This window comes from Chelonia mydas, chromosome 8 (genome assembly GCF_015237465.2).
Source record: "Chelonia mydas isolate rCheMyd1 chromosome 8, rCheMyd1.pri.v2, whole genome shotgun sequence".
NCBI classification, from domain to species: Eukaryota; Metazoa; Chordata; order Testudines; family Cheloniidae; genus Chelonia; species Chelonia mydas.
Genome location: NC_057854.1, coordinates 103,025,393 through 103,044,349, shown reverse-complemented (window position 1 = coordinate 103,044,349; position 18,957 = coordinate 103,025,393). Strand labels below are relative to the sequence as shown.

Below are 18,957 nucleotides of genomic sequence, written 5' to 3'. Positions count from 1 at the left end.
GACAGGTTTGAGGCACATATGTTGGGTCTCGCTTGGATGCTTAAATTGCTCACGACAGTCTCAGAAAAATCATGGCAGGCACATTTGGCATGTACGCCTTGGTCTTTGCCTCAATGCCCAGAGATAAGAATAGACTAGCTCAGCACCCGAATACTGGGCTTCATTCTTCATACATCCGCTGCCTGTCTGGGTTACTATCACTCCTCAGGGTCCTACTGTGTTTGCATTGCTTCCTATGACTATGTTCCGCAGACGTTACGGCCAGAAGGGACCATTATGATCACTAGCCTGACCTCCTACATAAGAAGCCAAAGAACCTCACCCAGCACTTGCTGCAGTGACCCCATAACTTGCGGTTGAATTATATCGCACATTTTAAAAAGGCATCAAGGCGCACCAGCATTATTAAAGAAGGTCAGTGGGTTAGCCTTTGTGGCTAACGCCTCTGTTTAAAGCGGACTGCAGCAGCAAATTCGTCCTACAGCTACTCAGTTTATTTCAAACCAGTTCTCTCCAGCAGAGGTATTAAACATCTAGAAATGATAGAAAAAGGCCCACAAGGAATAACTATCAGCCTGGGGCGGTCTGGTAGATCTCGCTCATCTCTGACTTCTACAGACTTATGAACTGATGGCAACATTCATTGTTAGTTTAACAGAGCTTGCCAGGATTCAGGATCCACAGGCACCCTTAACTGTGGCATTCCCTGAGCTTTGAGTGCTTGACTGTGCAACCTAAATAGCATACTCGCAACAGAGGGTTTTGTAACAATTTTCCAGGGTTTTTAAAAAAGAGCAAATTGTAAAAAAACAGATTCCATCATGTGGCATCGTGTGGACATCCACATGGCTCATCAGCAGGGTTGCCACCTTTAGATGTACTGAACAGACCTCCACCACATGAGCTAATGGAGTAAAACTGATAGCAACAGTAGCTTGTCAAAGCTGTCCCTGCCCCGCTTCAGTCCTGTCTCTGCCCCATCCCTCACTCCATGTCCCAGACCCATTCTCCTCACCTAGTCAGTCCCTGTCTCCTTGGGCTTCTCACCACAGTTCTAGGCTCCCCTTCTCTGGCTCTTTGCCCAGACCCTTTTTGCCCAATGGGGCAAAAACTGCATGTCCCCTGTGCCTATGTCTTAGGAGACAGCCTTTAATTACATGATCACATACTATTTTTCCCACAGGATCCTTGCCTCTCTCAGTGTCTGGGCTGGACCGTGCTCACTTAATGAGCTCTTTCAGATTTTGTTCTACCCTCACTGCTCAATGTGCAGCTGCAGGTTTATTTAGCGCCATTTCTTAACTTCTGAGTGCTTGACTCTGAAACTGTAATAACGCCCTTCTCAGGTGGCATTTTGTAGTCATTTATCTACCCTCGCTGTATAAAGCAGTGTTTCTTTCAGTGGTCTTCAGGGGAGGGATGATCCAAGCTTTCATTTCAGTCCTATTCCCTGTCCTTAAATCCTTTAGTCTAAAGCAGTAGCCGAACAAAATAGTTTAAGCTGTCTTCTTTTAAAGCCTCTCCATCTTGGGGCACACATTAAGGTCACTTGGTGGCTTGGCCCTTCCATTCTCAAATGGTGTAATATTCTTGTTATTCTTTTGTATGACTTTAGTGCCTTGGAGCCAGGACCCCATTCTGCTGGATTTTTAGTTTGCTCATGTGCACTGAGTAGGAAGAACAGTTAGTCTACATACCTGGCTTTTTCTTCCCTTTCTGTCCTGGTACCATTTCTGTGGGTTCATGAGCTTTTTTCATCAACATGGAGAGTGTCGCGTCATGAGCTCGAAACAGATCCACCACCTCATGTAAAGCAACATCTGTGATCAGATCACAGCTCAGTACCAAGACATCAGTCTGCCAAAACACAGAAGAAAAAACAAACATTTCAAAGACACAAAATACCACATACTTGTCAACTTGGGATGCCTTAGCAACAAAGAGTCTGTAATGTTTCATGGCTTTCTCATTTGAGATCCACATTAAGCCACCAGACAGAGTTCCGGGTGTATGTTTTTACTGGCATGAAGAGGATATCTAGCGGTAAGGTTACTGAATTTGTTACCATTGCCAGCACACATCCAAGAATGGGACATAAAGCTCATGCAAGCATCCAATTTGTCATCCTCTCTTTGCAACCCAAGGAGCAGGATTATGGACACACAGATGAGTTCACAGCCTTCAGTGCTGCCATTAAGTTCTGCAACACTTGCCATGGCTATATTAAGTTAATTAATAATAATGATCTTTCTGGAGTAATCTGAATAGTTAACTTCCCATCTTGCCTAAACAATTTTAAAATGTATTTAAATGAAGTCACTCTTATTGGAAAATCAAATGCTGGACAAATCTGGCACCTGATTTACTCAGACATCACACCTCTGTTTGCTCACTTTATAAGTATGCCTTCTAAAAGCCAACATCGTCCTGCAGCAAATTTTAATAAGCAAACTCCTATTATATTTAACTTTGATCTCAAAGGATCCCAAAGTGCATTGCAAACTATACAAGAGAACCACTTCACTCACCACTGAAGTACAGCCACTTCTGAGGTGAAACACGACTGATTCCCCACTATTGCCAATTACAGATACGCATGTCAGACCAGATGCTCTCTTGTTTAGGATCCGCTTTCAATTTCCTATGAGTGGCAGAATACCTACTTTTCCAAAACCAACTAGTCAGACAGCTATCCTCACCTCATTTAAATTGCTCCTAACACCCTATTTCTAGAGTTTTGCCAACAGAAAAATTAGTGAGTTTGGACTTTATTTATTAATTTTATCAATCATTTTGCTCCTAAATGGCATAATCACAACATTATGTTTCAGGGACACAGTTCTTCTTCCCTCCCTGGTGTTTGTTATTTTCATTTTTTCATCAGTCCATCATTTACTATGTAAGCTCTCTGGCACAGAGACACTGATGTTGTTTGTGAAGCTCCTACCACACGATACGTCACTGCGATAGGAGCTGAATTAATTCAGCCAATATTTCTACTTTAACTGTGAACAGCACATCAATTCAAAGAGAAAACATGAGTGTGCTCTTTTTAGTTTGGATGGGATTGCAAGATAGCCCTTTATCCGATATTAGGAGATGCAAAAGTCATAACTAGGAATAACTTTGAGGTCTGAAAAAAGAAAAGGAGTACTTGTGGCACCTTAGAGACTAACCAGTTTATTTGAGCATGAGCTTTCGTGAGCTACAGCTCACTTCATCGGATGCATAGCATATCGTGGCTATGCATCCGATGAAGTGAGCTGTAGCTCACGAAAGCTCATGCTCAAATAAACTGGTTAGTCTCTAAGGTGCCACAAGTCCTCCTTTTCTTTTTACGAATACAGACTAACACGGCTGTTACTCTGAAACCTTTGAGGTCTGAGATACTGAAGGGCCTGCAGAGTCTTTCCCCAAAAGGGTTTGGAGATTTTCAGGTGTTCACCTGTCACTTCGGGGAATGCCTCAGACTGTGACACAGCTACAGTGTTAGCAGGCTGCACCTGGAGATGGCTGGTCCTGTGCATGGCCATGCCTATCATTTGTAGCGCAGGTTATCTGCGCAAATAATTTATTATTATGAAGATTATGGCCCCTTAGTTTGAAGGGATAACATCCAGGTTGGAGGTCTGACGGGTCCAAATTGTGACCTACCTCTCTCCGTCTAATATTGCTTTTCAAAATCCATATTTTATATGGAGGTTTCGCCTAGGAGAAATGCTATGATTATCTCATCTGAAAAACAAACCAAACAATCCAATGTCAGCTGCCCTCCACTCAAGAGCAACTCTACATCAGCAAACCAATATGTACAAGCAACGATTTCAGCCTCCAGCTCCAGCTGCAAAGAGTGAAACACGCAATGAATGTTACATACTCTGAAAGACAGTCAGTCTTTCTAAGCTGTAAAACTTCCAGATATTTGGTTTTCTGCAAGAGCATGAATTTAGTCGCAATACTTTCAAAGAAGGGCAAGGATTTATCAACGGCGTTTAAAAACAGACCAACTTTTCTTCTACCTGATTTTGTAGAGGGAAAGGAGCCCTGTTTAAATCTAAATGCATTCACAACGAGACAGACCAGACATATTGTAAGGAACGACTATCTTGACTTGTAAAACAAATCTCATAATTATTTAACATTTTACTAAGTGCTTTAATCTATCATTGTAGTAAACTGCCAACAAGCCTTTCGTAATTGTGAACAGGCCCCTGGGTTTTTCCCCTCTCTCACTTTAGGACGAGCTTTTGCAAAGACTGAATGCAAGACCCCTGAGGAGCACAGGGGAACAGAACCACCAAATGTCTGGTTGCCATCTGTTCTACCCATTTACTCTCCCAATATGTAAATAAACGTCAGCGAGCACAGGGACCAGTGAAACACACAGCTGCTCTGTAAAGCCCACATTTCTGCCTCTCCTCCTGATGAGCAAAGCGCTGGCCTCAGAAGCATGCTGAGAATACATCGTGAAAGGCTCTTTGGGGACTCAACAGCCTCCCCTTTGAAACCCCACTCCCCCCATAAATAAAGCCCTCACTGTCTAATGGATGCACTTTTTTCCAGCATTGAACCCATGAAAGAATAAACTAATGGCTGAATGAAAAAATAAACCCTACTAGCACCCTCGGAGAAGTGCGTGTTTTTCTTTACTTTCTTAAGGCTGGTGCAGTAGAAAGAAAACAAATGGCTCAGCTTGTATTTGTTCAAATACGTACTCCATAGACGTACTCTAAGTACAGTGCACAGGCCTGACAAAGCATCGATATAAAGGAGACATACTGTATGCACACATGGGCATTCACGTCCCTTAGCACTCGATTTAATGAATTATGCAAACACTGAACACACAACAAAATCTTAATGAAATTAAACGCAACACTGATTACACCAACCCCAAACTATTATACAAACATGATAAGCAACATGAACCGATTAAAAAAAAACCAACCCAGCATATGTCATACTTAAAAAGCACACACCCTGCAAGCTCAGTCACTACAAGGGAAAGAAAAAAACAAGCAACTTATTATTCAGACTGGGTCGATAAAAGATGAGGTGAAGATAGCCCAGTCAGGGATGATGGTCCAGTGGTTAGAGTGGTAGCCAGGGACTCAGGAGACCCTGGCTCCACCAAAAATCTCCTGTGTAACTTTGGGTAAGTCATTCAGGGCTTGTCTACACAATGTTTTAATCTGTGCCAGCAGGGGGGGTAAATTCTAATGTGCACCAGCATGTGTGCACTAACTGGCTTGTATGGATGCTGCTGTTGTATATTAAAAGTTCCCTGGTGTACATTAATATAGTCCAGTTTCAAAACAGGACTACATTAATACACACTAAGAAACTTTTTAGTGCGTGCCAGCAGGGTCCACGTGGACTAGTTAGTGAACGAGATGCTGATGCACATTAGAATTTACACCCCCCTGCAGGGGCGCATTAAGGTACAGTGTAGACAAATCCTTTGTTTCTCAAATGTTTAGTTCCCCATCTGTAATATGGGGATAACAGTACTTCCCCACAATGCATTATAACTGTGATGTATCCAGATACTAGAGGGGGCGTGTAAGTATTCGTCTTCTTCTGTGTGGCTTAAGGACAGCAATGTTAAATGTCCAAGTCTAGGTTGGCGATCCAATTGATTGCTTCAGATGATGTGGAGTGGATGGCAGAAATACCATCAGGATATGATCGTTGGGGACACTGTTCACAAGGTGTTCTATAGTTCAGTCTCTTTCCACAGCGGCAAATAGAATGGTGTCTCAGCCGCCATTTATGGAGGAGGAAGGTAGGTGCATCTGCCATGTGATGTGCAGAGGCAAATCAGTGGATCATATTTTTCACGGGGGAGAAAAGCCACTGGTTTCTTCAGTTGGGTCCTTGATCAGCAATTTGTTCAGGACATGAATCCTTCCACTTTGCTTGCCATCGATCTTTGGGGGAAACCCGGAGTTGTCAAGCTCTTGCACTGCAAGCCAAAAAGGTTTTCTGAATTTGAGTCAGACTCTTGGTATGTTATGTAGGTCTTCATGTGTTGAAAGATCCTTGTTCCCTTGAATACAATGGAACTCCCAAAGGATTCTCATAATAAGTAAATCCCGCGCAGCCATAACAATGTCCTCAGCATAGATAAATTTCCGTGACGACTTTCAAGGAAGGTCGCTGGTGACCTGGTCACCAAGGAAAATGCAAAACCATTTTCCAAACTCTTGGGAAGAATTTTACCATTGCATTGCATGAGATCATTTTGATGGCTTTCAAGAGAAGGGCGTTCCTCCATACGGTGTCATAGGTGGCAGATAAGTATAAGAAAGCTGCCCCAGTCTTAAGTTTTTACTGGAATCCCACCTTGATGCATGTTTTTAAAAGGCGAATACTTGGTCGGTGCAGCAGCAGCCTAATCGGAAACCCAATTATTCATTCAGCAACTTTGCTTCTACAAGCGGCATAATCCATGCCAGTACTATTAGGAAAGTATTTAAAATGTATTTATCCATTACACCATACCACACCAGGCATCAACAGGAGGACAGAATGCAATCTAAAACATCAAGATATTCATGGAAGTTTAGATGCCATGGTGACAGGCATCATAAAAAAAACTTTAGTGTGAAGTTCTTGCCAATATGTCTTCTTAAACCCTGCCCACCATGGGATGCCTACACAATGAAGAAAATAAATCCCCAAAAGAGCATCTTAAGATTTCAACACGAGATTGATTTAAAAACAGAAAACATATTTTGAAATGGAACTAATTCACAATATAGATCAAAGGAGGCATACAACAACTATATAGTGTGATATCCCAGCCTAATCAAACCCCTTGGATTTGCTCACACCCTGCATACAATGGACACCGCTAAAAACTCAATGTCCTACTCAGCAGTGATTGAAGTATCTCTCCTGTTCTATTAATAGGAAGATATCAAGGTAACCACAGGCTACTGGCAGGGAATGTTCAGTTTTTAATAGCATCCATTATAGTTTTTCTATCAAGTAAAGTTACAGAAAAAGGGCTGGACCTTTGTAGACTAAAAACGGTCACCTAAACACGAGTCCAAAAAATGAGAAAACATATGCTACAAGGAAAATCTCTAATTCAGACAAGATCAGGGTTAAGAGAAAAAGAACAAATTTCAGTAGTTGCATTAACATACAATTTAAATTAACACATAACCACCAGGGGGAAAAAGAAAAGGAGGACTAGTGGCACCTTAGAGACTAATCAATTTATTTGAGCATAAGCTTTCGTGAGCTACAGCTCACTTCATCGGATGCATACCAGGGGGAACAAACAGTTTCTAAGGGAACTAAAGAAAGACATGTTAAATGCAAAAAATAATTATGGTAATGCAAGATTACAGTTGAGATGTTACAGGAACAAAAGGCAGGAAGTTGAAAGGTTTGGTTTCTACAGCAAGCACAACTCAATTTATTTGAACAAATGAAATATTTTGCTTTACTTTATATGGCATTCATACTTTAATATAGTACAGTATAACCAAAACGGGGCCAAGTTACAGTTACTGTTGGAATCAGGTCTTTGATGTTCCTAACTTTTGGGAAGGCAAAATCTTAACGATATGTTGCATTATCATCAGATTTTGTATCAAGTGTCCCTGTAATTCTAAAAATGGAGGAAAGAGAACAGTTCTGCTGTGGGCAACTGCTTCGACTAAGCATCTGCCTTCCATAGGAACTGCATTACCCACCATGGCTCAAGTTAAGAATCAAATTGCATCCAAGGAGATAGCAGAGCCTGCTGCCCCCTCAGTCTCTAAAGATCCCCTCCAATAACCACATCCATGACCTTTTTAGGGTATTTGAGGCTCTTTGGCTGCTGCTGTAAGTGCAGCAGGGAATCTGTACGTAACCTTCTGCTTTGATTTTTCAGAATCTATAGGACTTTGTTACTTACTCACTGAAACGTCCACCTTTGGTGGGGAATTCTCACTGCTACTCAATGGCAGCATTTAGCACCAAGCCAAGATTTCCTATCTAGTAATAAAATAAAATAAAAAATGATCACCGGCTGTGCACTGAGCCTCAAGCGCTAGAGTTTACTGGTACTCTAGAACGTTAGCCACTCCTGTGAGTATAACCTCAAGCAGTTTAGGAGGATAAATTCTGTCCTACAAGGTTGGCTCTTTCTAATGGGGACGCAACGCTTAGGCTCTAGCCTGAACATCTGCAACGCAATTTTACAGCCCCACAGCCCGAGCCCTGAGAACCCGAGTCACCTGATCCAGGCCAGCCGTGGATGTTTAATTGCTCAGTAGATGTACCCCGAATCAGAAAACTGTTCTTCCTCAGCGGGCAGGGGATGAAGACTTAAGAAGAGTCCAATCCCTTTAAAAAAAAAAAAAAAAAAAAGATATAGTTTCTTCTGGAAAAAGCGGAAGAAATAGGGAAAATACCAGGAGCCAGGACAGGCCCCTGAACTCCCAGGTGAAGCTGTCTTGAGGCCACGTAACCACTTTCACCTATATAACCTGCCCATTTCACTGCCTGTCCTCTGCCACAGTGAGCTGAAGGAAAGCCAACAAGGGCTTGGGAGGAGACCCAAAGCCTGTCCTTTAGTACGGATCATCCTGCCCACCATCTCAGGAGGGATCTCACAAGGCAAACACTGTTCTATCTTATCCCAACGTCTCAAGAACAGCCATGCAAAACTCAAATTTTTTAAAGTTCACACAGGCAGAGAATAGGAATGAGTCGTTTCAGCCCAGAGTATATTACCAAAATTGACATCTGGGATGGAAAAGATAACTTAAAAAAACCCTAAGCACCTGAAAACAGGAGGTTAAGGATGAGCATATCGAGTTCAGGAATGTATGCTCTCAAAACAAAACTTCAGTATAGTGACGTTATTATTCAAATGTGGGAAACAACCACTAGATTTGAAGTCTGGAAAACATACCTTACAATACATTCATTTCTCTGCTCTTGACAAATGCAACCTTTCTGCACTTCTATCCATTCAGGATGCTGCTGCAAAGATCATTTTCCTATGACCAAGTCAATCCTCTCTTTGCATCCCTTCGCTGGCTAATCCTTCTCTATGCATCAAACATAAGTGACTCGTCTTCATTTTCAAGGCTCTTCACTGCCCATCCCCACCCTCCCTAGCATCTCTCACTACTTAGATGTTGATTCCTGCCTCCAATTAGCCCATGATACCAGCCTCCATTGCCCACTTGTTCAATTTGTGCTTTCTCCTATGCTGCCCCTATGCTTGCGAGGAGCTGCCCATAAATATCCAGAATGCTACCTCATTATCTTCCTTCAAAACCTGCCTACAAACTCCTTTCTATGATGCCTACAAAAAACTTGATGCTGGTTAGGCCACCAGTGGGCTGAGACCATAGCCTGTCATCCTGGCCAATCCTGTCTCATTGGGTCCTTGTATTCCCCCGTCCATATCCATCTGTTGTCTCCTGTCTGATCTTCAGAGTGCAAGCTGTTTGGGGGCCAGGGATCATCTTTTTGTTCTGTTTTTACAGCATCTTGCACAATGGGGTCCTGATCTTGACCCCTTGATTAGGGCTCCAGGCACTACAATAATACAGATTAATAACAATAAAGGAGATCAACTTATTTAGCTAATTGGGGAAAAGGTTAAGAGGGGATTTGATCTCAGTCTGTAACTGCTGACACAGGGAGCAGACATCTAATAGCAGGAGAGCTCTGTAATGGAGCAGACACAGGCATAACAAGATCCAGTGGCTAGAAACTGAAGCCAGCAAAGTTCAAATTGGAAATAAGAAATATTTAAGAGTGAGGATAAACAACTACTGGAACAAGTTATCAAAGGATGTGGTAGAGTCTCCCTCATTTGGAGTCCTTAAATCACGATTAGATGTTTTTCTGAAAGATATTGTCTAGCACAACCACAAGATGTTGGGCTAAATGCAAGAATCACTAGGAGGAATTGTCTAGCCTGTATCATGTAGGTCAATCCAGATGATTGTAACGGTCCCTTCTGACCTTCAAATCTATGAATATAAAACAGCAGCAGCATGCAAGATGAAAAGACGCATAAGTAACAGAGGCCTCGAAGATCATTTCTTCAGTCATTATCAGTTTGATTCTAAAATAAAATACGCTGCTTTTGGGAGGTGCAGGGGAGAAGGAATACGTTTATCTCCCAGATCAAACCCTCAAAGAAGTCACTGTGCAAAGAACAATTTCAGCTTTGCTTTGACGAACAGAAGCACCATGGCCTCGTCAGTTCCACGTTATATTCTAGGCCGAATGAATCACTGAGACCTTGAAACGTACTCAACTGTATAGGGCTTCAGAATGTCCTCCTTTGAACCAAGAGCTATACCTTCCCCCAGAACTGTCCATGATGACGTGACTGGCCTGTACAGGAATAAAGAGAGCTGCCAGAGAGATAAATCAAAATTATGGGTGCTCAACCACCGATGTAATCCAACCCATTGTTCTGCTGTATCCACACTCTTTGAATATTCCTAAACCAGGTCAGCTGTCCAATTTTCCACCACATTTGTTATTAAATAAGGCTTTGAAATCTTCATAGTTTTCTCCAACATCATGCAGCTTTCCAGAGTCCTCAGATTTCTTGTCCAAAGTGATTAGTGAGGCCTAAATGACAGAAGAATGCAAGAATTTCTTCAGATAAATCTGGTACTTGGTGAAGTGTCACTTCTCCAGTGTCTGGCCGAGTAAAAACAAATGCAGAAATAACTAGGTCTCGAGCAGACACACAGCTGAATTCTTGGGCAGCAATTTCAGTTACCCTCAACGTGACCTTCAACAAGGTAGAAGACCATGGAAGAAGGGTAATAAGTAAAGGGCATCCTCAATCTCATACCATTGAGATCATGTCTTTTCCCATCATCAGCATTTAACTACAGCTGGTAACAGCACCAAACTGCAAATTCAGAAAGAAGGAGAATCCCTTTTGGGGGATCATTATGAGAACATGTGTTCATTTTGTTGTCACCTACTCCCCCACTCACTTTCCAACAAACTTGGACTACCTAAACATAAGTTTAACATGTAATTTCCCATTACATTGTTTTTATTTTCCTCAGTTTAACTCTTGGATCTCAATTCTTCTGTTTATTTGTGATCAATTTAGTGCTTATAAAAAATGTCACTCTTCATGATAACTGGAATTGGTGGACAGAGCCCAGCAAAGCAACAAAAGCCTTCACCCCCCAGGTAAGGAACTGGCCAATGAACCCAGAAATCAATCATTTACAGGGAACAAAAAATGAACGATCAGGGACAGAGTGAAGGTCAAAAGATAAAAAATGAAGGCACTGGACGGGGACACCAAGCAGAGAAACCTAGACAATGACCACTGCTCCGAGGTGGCATCGCAGGAGCCCATGTACACCACCCAAGTGAACTGCCAGTCGCACAGAACAAAGTTCTCTATTTTTCTTGATAACAGGAACAGCATGGACAACTCTCATCCTAAATATGGCCCCAAACCTGACTTGAAGGGCCCAAATCTAGGGTGAGAGAATAGTTAGGTCTCCAAGGCTCTTTCAACCCTTGGCCTCTCCACTGAGATGGCCAAGAAGGTTGCCAATTACTGGCAGCAGTGTCTGAGATATTGATACAGTTGTGTAAGAACATAAGAACAGCCATACTAAGTCAGACCAAAGGTCCATCTAGCCCAGTATCCTGTCTTCCAACAGTGGCCAATGCCAGGTGTCCCAGAGGTGATGAACAGAACAGGTAATCATCAGGTGATCCATCCCCTGTCTCCCATTCCCAGCTTCTGGCAAACAGAGGCTATGGACACCATCCCTGCCCATCCTGGCTAACAGCCATTGAACTAGATTGTGTAGACTGTGAACTAACATTGTATAGATTTTTACACCCTCATAACAGCAGAATATCTCCTGGGAACAAGGTCACCAAACTCATTTCATACAAGCCTCTGAATATGCATCAAATGCAACAACTTTTGATCACTACAAATATGGATTTGAACAAGCAACCTAGAAGTGAAAGGTTCCGTATTCCATTATCAACCTCAGAGCCATACAGTCCTTTACTCTCAATTCCCTTAAAACACTTCGTCTGTATACCTCCATGAAAGCTGGATATAAATATTTTTTAATAGAGGAGTTCCAAATGGGATTTATTCAGATTAATTTTTACTTAAGACTTTTTATGTTTAAAATATTCCCATTTCAGTCATATTAATTCTTCCTAAAACACACATTGCAATAAAATATTTATACAAAAGTTGTGATTTATTTTAAATAAGGAAAACATTAGATGATTGCAAAGGCTTCACTGATAAAGAGGAAGACTATTTTAACTTCTGCTGTTTACACCATTAAATGAAAACTATAATGGTAGCACACAAAGTCTGCACTGCTATGGAATAAAATCATTAATTTTTCAGGATCACTTTAGCAAAGCTATTTTAATTAGATACTTTTGTAAAGAGTCCACTACTTTTGCAATTCAAATACCATCTTGTTTGTGAAACTCACATGGAAGTGTACAGAAGTGTCTAAATGGAAAAACATATTAACATGGGCAAAAAATATCGACAATTAAAATCTATAAACAACTTCCAAGTGCAAACAAGCTTCAGAGAGGTACAGTCTAGTGGACTCAGCACAGGACTGGATGCCTGGAACTTTAGGCCCTCAGAATAAGTGATGGGGCCATCTAGTGACTCCCTCTAGGACCTTGCAAATAGCTGTTAAACTCCCTGCTTCATTTCATCTTCCCCACATGAGATTTTGTGAGGACTCAGCGTTTGCGAGGCACTGTAAAAGCATCAAGAATCATCGTAATTATTCACAGCTCTGCAGGTTAATATCAATTGCCTCATGCAAGCTTCTAACATTTTGTTGCTAATCCACAGTAAACAGGCAGCAAAATAAGTAGCCATATCATTTTAAAGCTGTGCAACTTTGGGGTTGTTGATTTGTTTGTTTGTTTAAGTTTGGAAAAACAATTTAACTCTGGAAATGTGCCAGACAGAACACGATTAGAGGGAGCCTTGTATATAGCCACCAAACAGGTACAAGGACAACAGCACCGCTTGCTTCCCCCACACAGCGTCACCAGCCTGCTTCAGAGGCCCATGGAGCAGGAACGGGGGGCAAGAGCTGCCTGTCAGTATCTGTACTTCACCACTAAGACTGTCAGCTGCGGTGACTGTGGTTTGGGCATGTCCACTGTCCATTAGGAATTGGACAATGACATAGAACCCACAATTCATTTCACCCAAGCCATCCAACAGCCATCAGACAGTGGTAACTCTTAGTCACTTCTGCCTTGGCTGGATGTGAGGCCGAGACAGAGGTGAACACTACACATCCACTGCCAACCCCTTGAGCCATCTAGTTCTTCTGTTCAGCACATTAATGTCATGTGAAAAGCAGAACAGTCTCTTTAGAGTCATCAAAACAAAGGGGTGAGACAAGGCTTTTTTTATTTGCATTTGCTGACAGCCATGCTGAGGAGACTGGTGAAATGCTTTTAACCGAGCTAGACATTCTGCTTATCGAGTTTAAAATTAAATGCTGCTTAGAAAAAGATCCTGTTTGTCTTCTTATAGATGAATGTCACTCGGTTTTTTTATTTCCACTGACAGTACAAAAATATATATCTGTATATTACGGGGATTCAAGTTTTTCTTTCCACTGTCACCAAATGTTGCTCAACTGTACAAGGAGGATTCAGATTCCCCCCTTCCAGCCAGTACAGTGAGTTTACTTACATCATGTGTTTGGAAAGGAGATTTTTCAACAGAGGAAGTGAAGCGCTTAGCCATGCTGTCCAAGACTACACGGATCAGTGACCCTCAGCAGCATACAGACCACCACTGTGACATCACAATTTCCACAACATGGCTCAAAAAGATGCACATACCAGGAGAATCTGGAGTTTCAATCTTTGTTTATTTGTTCGGGGAGGGAATTTTTTTCCGTAATGGCCGGCTTTTATTACAATTTTTGGAAATTTTACTTTCGAAACTGGGAAAACCAGGTGGACCACCTGAGACGGAACATTCCATATGCAAGCACTTACCGGAGATAGTAGCAGAAGGCATGCCGATTAGTTCACAGTATATTAGTCAGGGCTTCCGTTAACACAACTAAGGGCTCATCAAGGAAAATGTGAAATCGTTTCATTGCTATTACTCTCCTAGAATGTCACATTTTAACAGTTGGCCAGAGTATAGGTGGGTGACACAATGGAGAGGAAAGCTTAAAAAGATGAAAAAATATGGACTTAGTGAAGACAAATGTTTCACACAGGTATACCCACCCTCCCTCCGCCCAAAACCCAGATTTCATTACTAACCAGGTTTCTCAACCTGCCACCTAGAGGGCTCCAGCCTGAGAGGGTGGCACCAGACAGCAACCGCATGGGGCTGATGAAACCTGGCATCAAAACAGAGTGGCCAAAAATGAGAGAAGCCTCAGTTTAAAAAGAACTCATTTTTAAATTACACTCTCAAAAAGAAATGATGATCACAGAAAGTTTTGAAGCAGTTTTGATAAATGGCACAAGCAGCTCAAAGGATTAACCCAGAGGAGGTGATCGCATCAAGTGCCTGCCAGAACACTACAGGCAAACACAACATCATGAATTTGGTGTTGGCGAGTTACCCAACGGAGAGGCTAAAATTTTACCTTTGCTGTAGCCCTTGCTTTGGAAGACCCACGATTTAGAAGATTCTTCCTCCCCATTTAAGATAAAAAAAACTTTCAAAACTTATTTTTTCTAAGTGTAGTACATTGAAAGTACCTCTAAGAGCTCAACACTATGGTGTCCTTTATAGCTTTTAATTAGAGTTATTAAAACTGCTTCTCTGTTGCAAAAAATGAGAGGCAATTCAGAGAAGCCCAGCACAAAAAGGACTGTGGAGAGACTGACTTGTAAGAAAATTAAACAGGAGGTAAATATGTATAGCTTAGCTACATGGCAACTAAGTGAGAAAATAACCATCTACCAGCAGCTGTACAAGGGAACATAACTAAGAGTGATGGGACGAAATCAACGGAAAGAAAATTTAAGCTGAATATTAGAAAAAATCCATCCTAACTACAACAACGAGTAGACTGTGGAACAATCCCTCCAGGGAAGTGGTTGAAACACCTGTTGGCAGGCCCTGAAACTACACTGAACAAAGCACTGGGAAATGTATGGAATGGAGCTACCCTACCTAGCCCCGATGGCTGGATTAGATGACCTAATAGCAGGGCTTGAAAAACCATTCACTCACACCAGCTGAGCAGGAAGCCCGCCCTGTTGAAAAGGGACATATATCAACTACTTCAAAATCTAAGCTTTCTGAACACGTTAACAGAGATCAAAAGAAATTAAAAGCCAGTCTAGTTCTTTTGCTTGTGAAGGTAACCATGTAAACATGAACCACCTGTAAACCAATGCAGTATCATCCTCCTGAGTCTGCAGCACACACCACCACCATCTTTCCTGCTGCTAAGACCTTTGCCAAGTAGCAGGTGTTAAACTGACAGGACTCATCAGTTTCACTGGTGATATTCAGATTTACATCAATTTTATACTCCAGAAGCTGCTGGCTTGGTAAAAAGCCTTGGGCAGCAACATAGGTAAGCATTAGAAACAGATACTGGGAAGGAGTCAAAAAAACCAAACAGAGGCTGGGGAAGGTCTAATGGAGACCTCCTCCTGGGTGACCCCACCAGCAGACAACAAGCACCAGAGGTAGAGAAGAAACAGAAAGCACCTTCCCCATTCTAGCAGCTACAAGAGTGCAAAGTTCCAAATTTATAAGACCAAGTTCAGCATCTCTCTTAATTCCTGGTAGCTGGTGCCAGGACAGCCAGGCTCATTTGCTGGACCTCACACATGACACTCCTTTCTTATCTCTCCCCACTCATCTTATGTATTTACCTCTGAATTAGTAGAGGTCTTAAATGTTTCAAAATCTGACTAATAGGTCTTCTCCATCCCTAACTCTATAACCATGCTATCTTCCCCCACGCTAACCTTGTAGAGCAAATCTTGTTGCTGATCTTTAAAACTTTAAATGATTCTACTACTACCAGTAACTGAGATTACATAATTTAGGTGCATTAAACAAATAGTGACTGGGCCATGATCTGACAAATGCTGACACATAAGCACCATTACTCCTATGAATAATTCCAGAGAAATCAAATTCCAACAAAGATTCCAGAGATTCAGATTCTGATAAAGATGCCAATCACTGTGTACAAGTCCCTTCTACTTAGCCACATGTGGCTATCCTTTCTGAAAGTAATGTTGCTACTTATGAGGCAGCTATTGTTTTGAAATACTAATAGATTTGCTTGCCTGACCAATCTTAGGGACTTACATTAGTGATTCCAAAGCTGGAAATATGATCCTTTGAGTTGCTGAGGACCTCCTGCAAGATGCCAAGTACTTTCCACTCCCATGGCCACTTAACAACCAGAGTTAGGCTCTACAGTCTTACTGTAAGACCATTTCTATTATAAACTTGGTTTTGATCAAACTCTAACTCAAATTAAAAATTCTCAAACCTGAAACATTGCATGCTTCATTTTACTCCAGAGAATTTGGGGAAAGTTAAGGATTAATCAGAACAGCAGGTTTACAGTTAAGAGTCTGAAAAAAACAGTATTCCTTTTATTTTTGAAAACTGTTCATTTTTTGTCTGCTCACAACTCAAATGGATTGGCCTAGTCCATGCTTACTTAAAAGTTATTTTCACATTTATCCCCAATGAAAACCAGGACTTTGGATGACTTAACTTTTTAGAGTGCCTATTCTTTAGAAGTTTAGTTATTTTTCCACTAACAAAGTCTAGAGGCATCCTGGCAAAGCAAGTGCCACCTGCTTCATATATCCAGAGAGCAGAGAAGACAGACAGACAGACACACACAGATATTCTACAGCCCAGTGGTTATAGCACTGACCTGGTAGGTGAAGACAAAGGGTCCAGCCCCTCTGGTCCAATCACTGTTTAATTACTCATGCAAAGAGGAACAGCTTCGAGAGGAGAGATTGAGGCAGCCACACATCAGACTCTCCCGTAGCTCAGTGGTTAGCACTCTCCTGAGAGGTGGGAGACCCCTGTTCGAATCTTCTCCCCCGCTCAGGCAGAAGAAAGTGAATCTTCGCCTTCCGCATCCCAAACAAGTGCTCTATGCACTGACCTAAAGGTATAAGGTGGGCCCCACCACCTCTTCCCACTTTTGTGCAGTGAGGCAGGTGCCTAACTCATTCCTGCAAGAACCTACTTGAGCATCTAAGGCACCTGACTCCAAGAGAGGGGGTCCCATTCATGGATCACTAGCAGCAGTAGGGGCCTCCCTGCCACCTGGACTCAGGCACCCAGACTAGTGGATCACATTCTGAGGCACTTTCCGCCCCCGCCATGTACTGTACAGGTATCCGAGGCGCCTACCTCAGGCTTTGTGGATCACAAAGCTGTTCCTGTGATTTTCTAGGTGCCTAAAAGTTAGTCCCCCTGACACTGAGTGTTGCAATGCCCAAGTCCCTTAGTGGATCGGGCCTTATGGTCTGATTTAAGGCAAAATGTGACACTAGTAAATAGAATCATAGAATATCAGGGTTGGAAGGGACCTCAGGAGGTCATCTAGTCCAACCCCCTGCTCAAAGCAGGACCAATCCCCAATTTTTGCCCCAGATCCCTAAATGGCCCCCTCAGGGATTGAACTCACAACCCTGGGTACAAGTGGATGCAATCGATCAGAAGGAGGGTGGGTAACGGTGATAGGAACGGTGATAAGATAGGTGATAGTTACATAGACTGTGCACCATTAGCAGGTCTCCAATTAAAAAAAAAAAAAAGAGTTAAGTTGTACGTCAAGAAGAAAATTTCAGTGACCCCTTCTGGCTACCTTCCTATGGTATGGAAAACTCTAGTAGGTAGATACAGCAGAAGTTGATATAAGCGGGTCTTAGTTATTTAAGCTACTGAATTTTCACTCCTAGTCTTTATAGATACTCAAGGTTCTGAAAACAGACAGGAATATACAGCAAGAGCTAATAAGAAGAATGGAATATTAACATTCTGTACAAGATAAACAGCCTGTTTGTGGCTGCCTCTGACTTCACTGCCAGTATAACTGGAGGCTTTATTTCTCTCCTGCAGAATCCAGCAAAGCCACTTGTCTGTGACTAAACAGCTAAACTACCTTAAAAGGTTCAATGAAGGAGGCTGTTCCCTTACTTTAAGCAGCTTTTTCTGTGCTGCCAGCAAAACAATGTGGATGAGATCCACAGGAGTTTCATTTTTTGTATGTATCCATCTCAGTTTTGTACACCACTGGGTCTGAAGTTTTCTGCTCCACTGGTGATGCAACTATCGAAACACCACAGAAAGTACTGGAGTCTTCCATAAATAACGGCAAAGAACTACACTGCTGCAATATTATGTTTGCACATTTAAGAGAAAAAAGAAAATAAGTCAGGAAATGCAAAATTTAAAACTTGCACAATATTAACTCAGTCAAGAGGCTTTATGTTTTATAACATATACTGTTTAATACACTATAAAAACACCGTCAACTTGAAATCTAGCCAATTTTCTAAAACCTAAGTTAAAATTAGTTTCTGATAATGATAACTGCCCGAGTCCTCTTTCCAACTTTTTGGTTTTATAATCACACTTTTTTACTTTACAAAAAAATTTCTCTCCGCACTGTTGCTGTGTGAAAGATGCATACATATCAAGGAAACTGATTATAAAGACAGCAACGAAATTGACCAAACACATAGACAAAATTTGATATTTTTTCAGTATACTTGGGATATTTGACATTTGAAAACCCCAATCATGCAAACTGTTCAATGCAGGCACACTCCTAGACCTACACGGAGCCCTGCTGAATTCAGCCACATTCTGCACAAGGTACACCTGCATGGCAGCCACTGAAGGATTGGGGTTGTTAGATGTTACTTGTAACAATCAGTACAAAGTTTTCAGACAGA

General features: G+C 41.9%; 1 protein-coding gene across 1 annotated transcript in view; it reads right to left on the bottom strand.

Moving 5' to 3' along the window:
* Positions 1-18,957, bottom strand: part of EIF2B3 (eukaryotic translation initiation factor 2B subunit gamma) — a 139,758-nt gene that overhangs the window by 103,636 nt on the left and 17,165 nt on the right. The window contains exon 5 of the mRNA XM_037906661.2: positions 1,698-1,857. Within this exon, the coding sequence (XP_037762589.1) occupies positions 1,698-1,857 (160 nt within the window). The remainder of the gene's footprint in view (positions 1-1,697; positions 1,858-18,957) is intronic.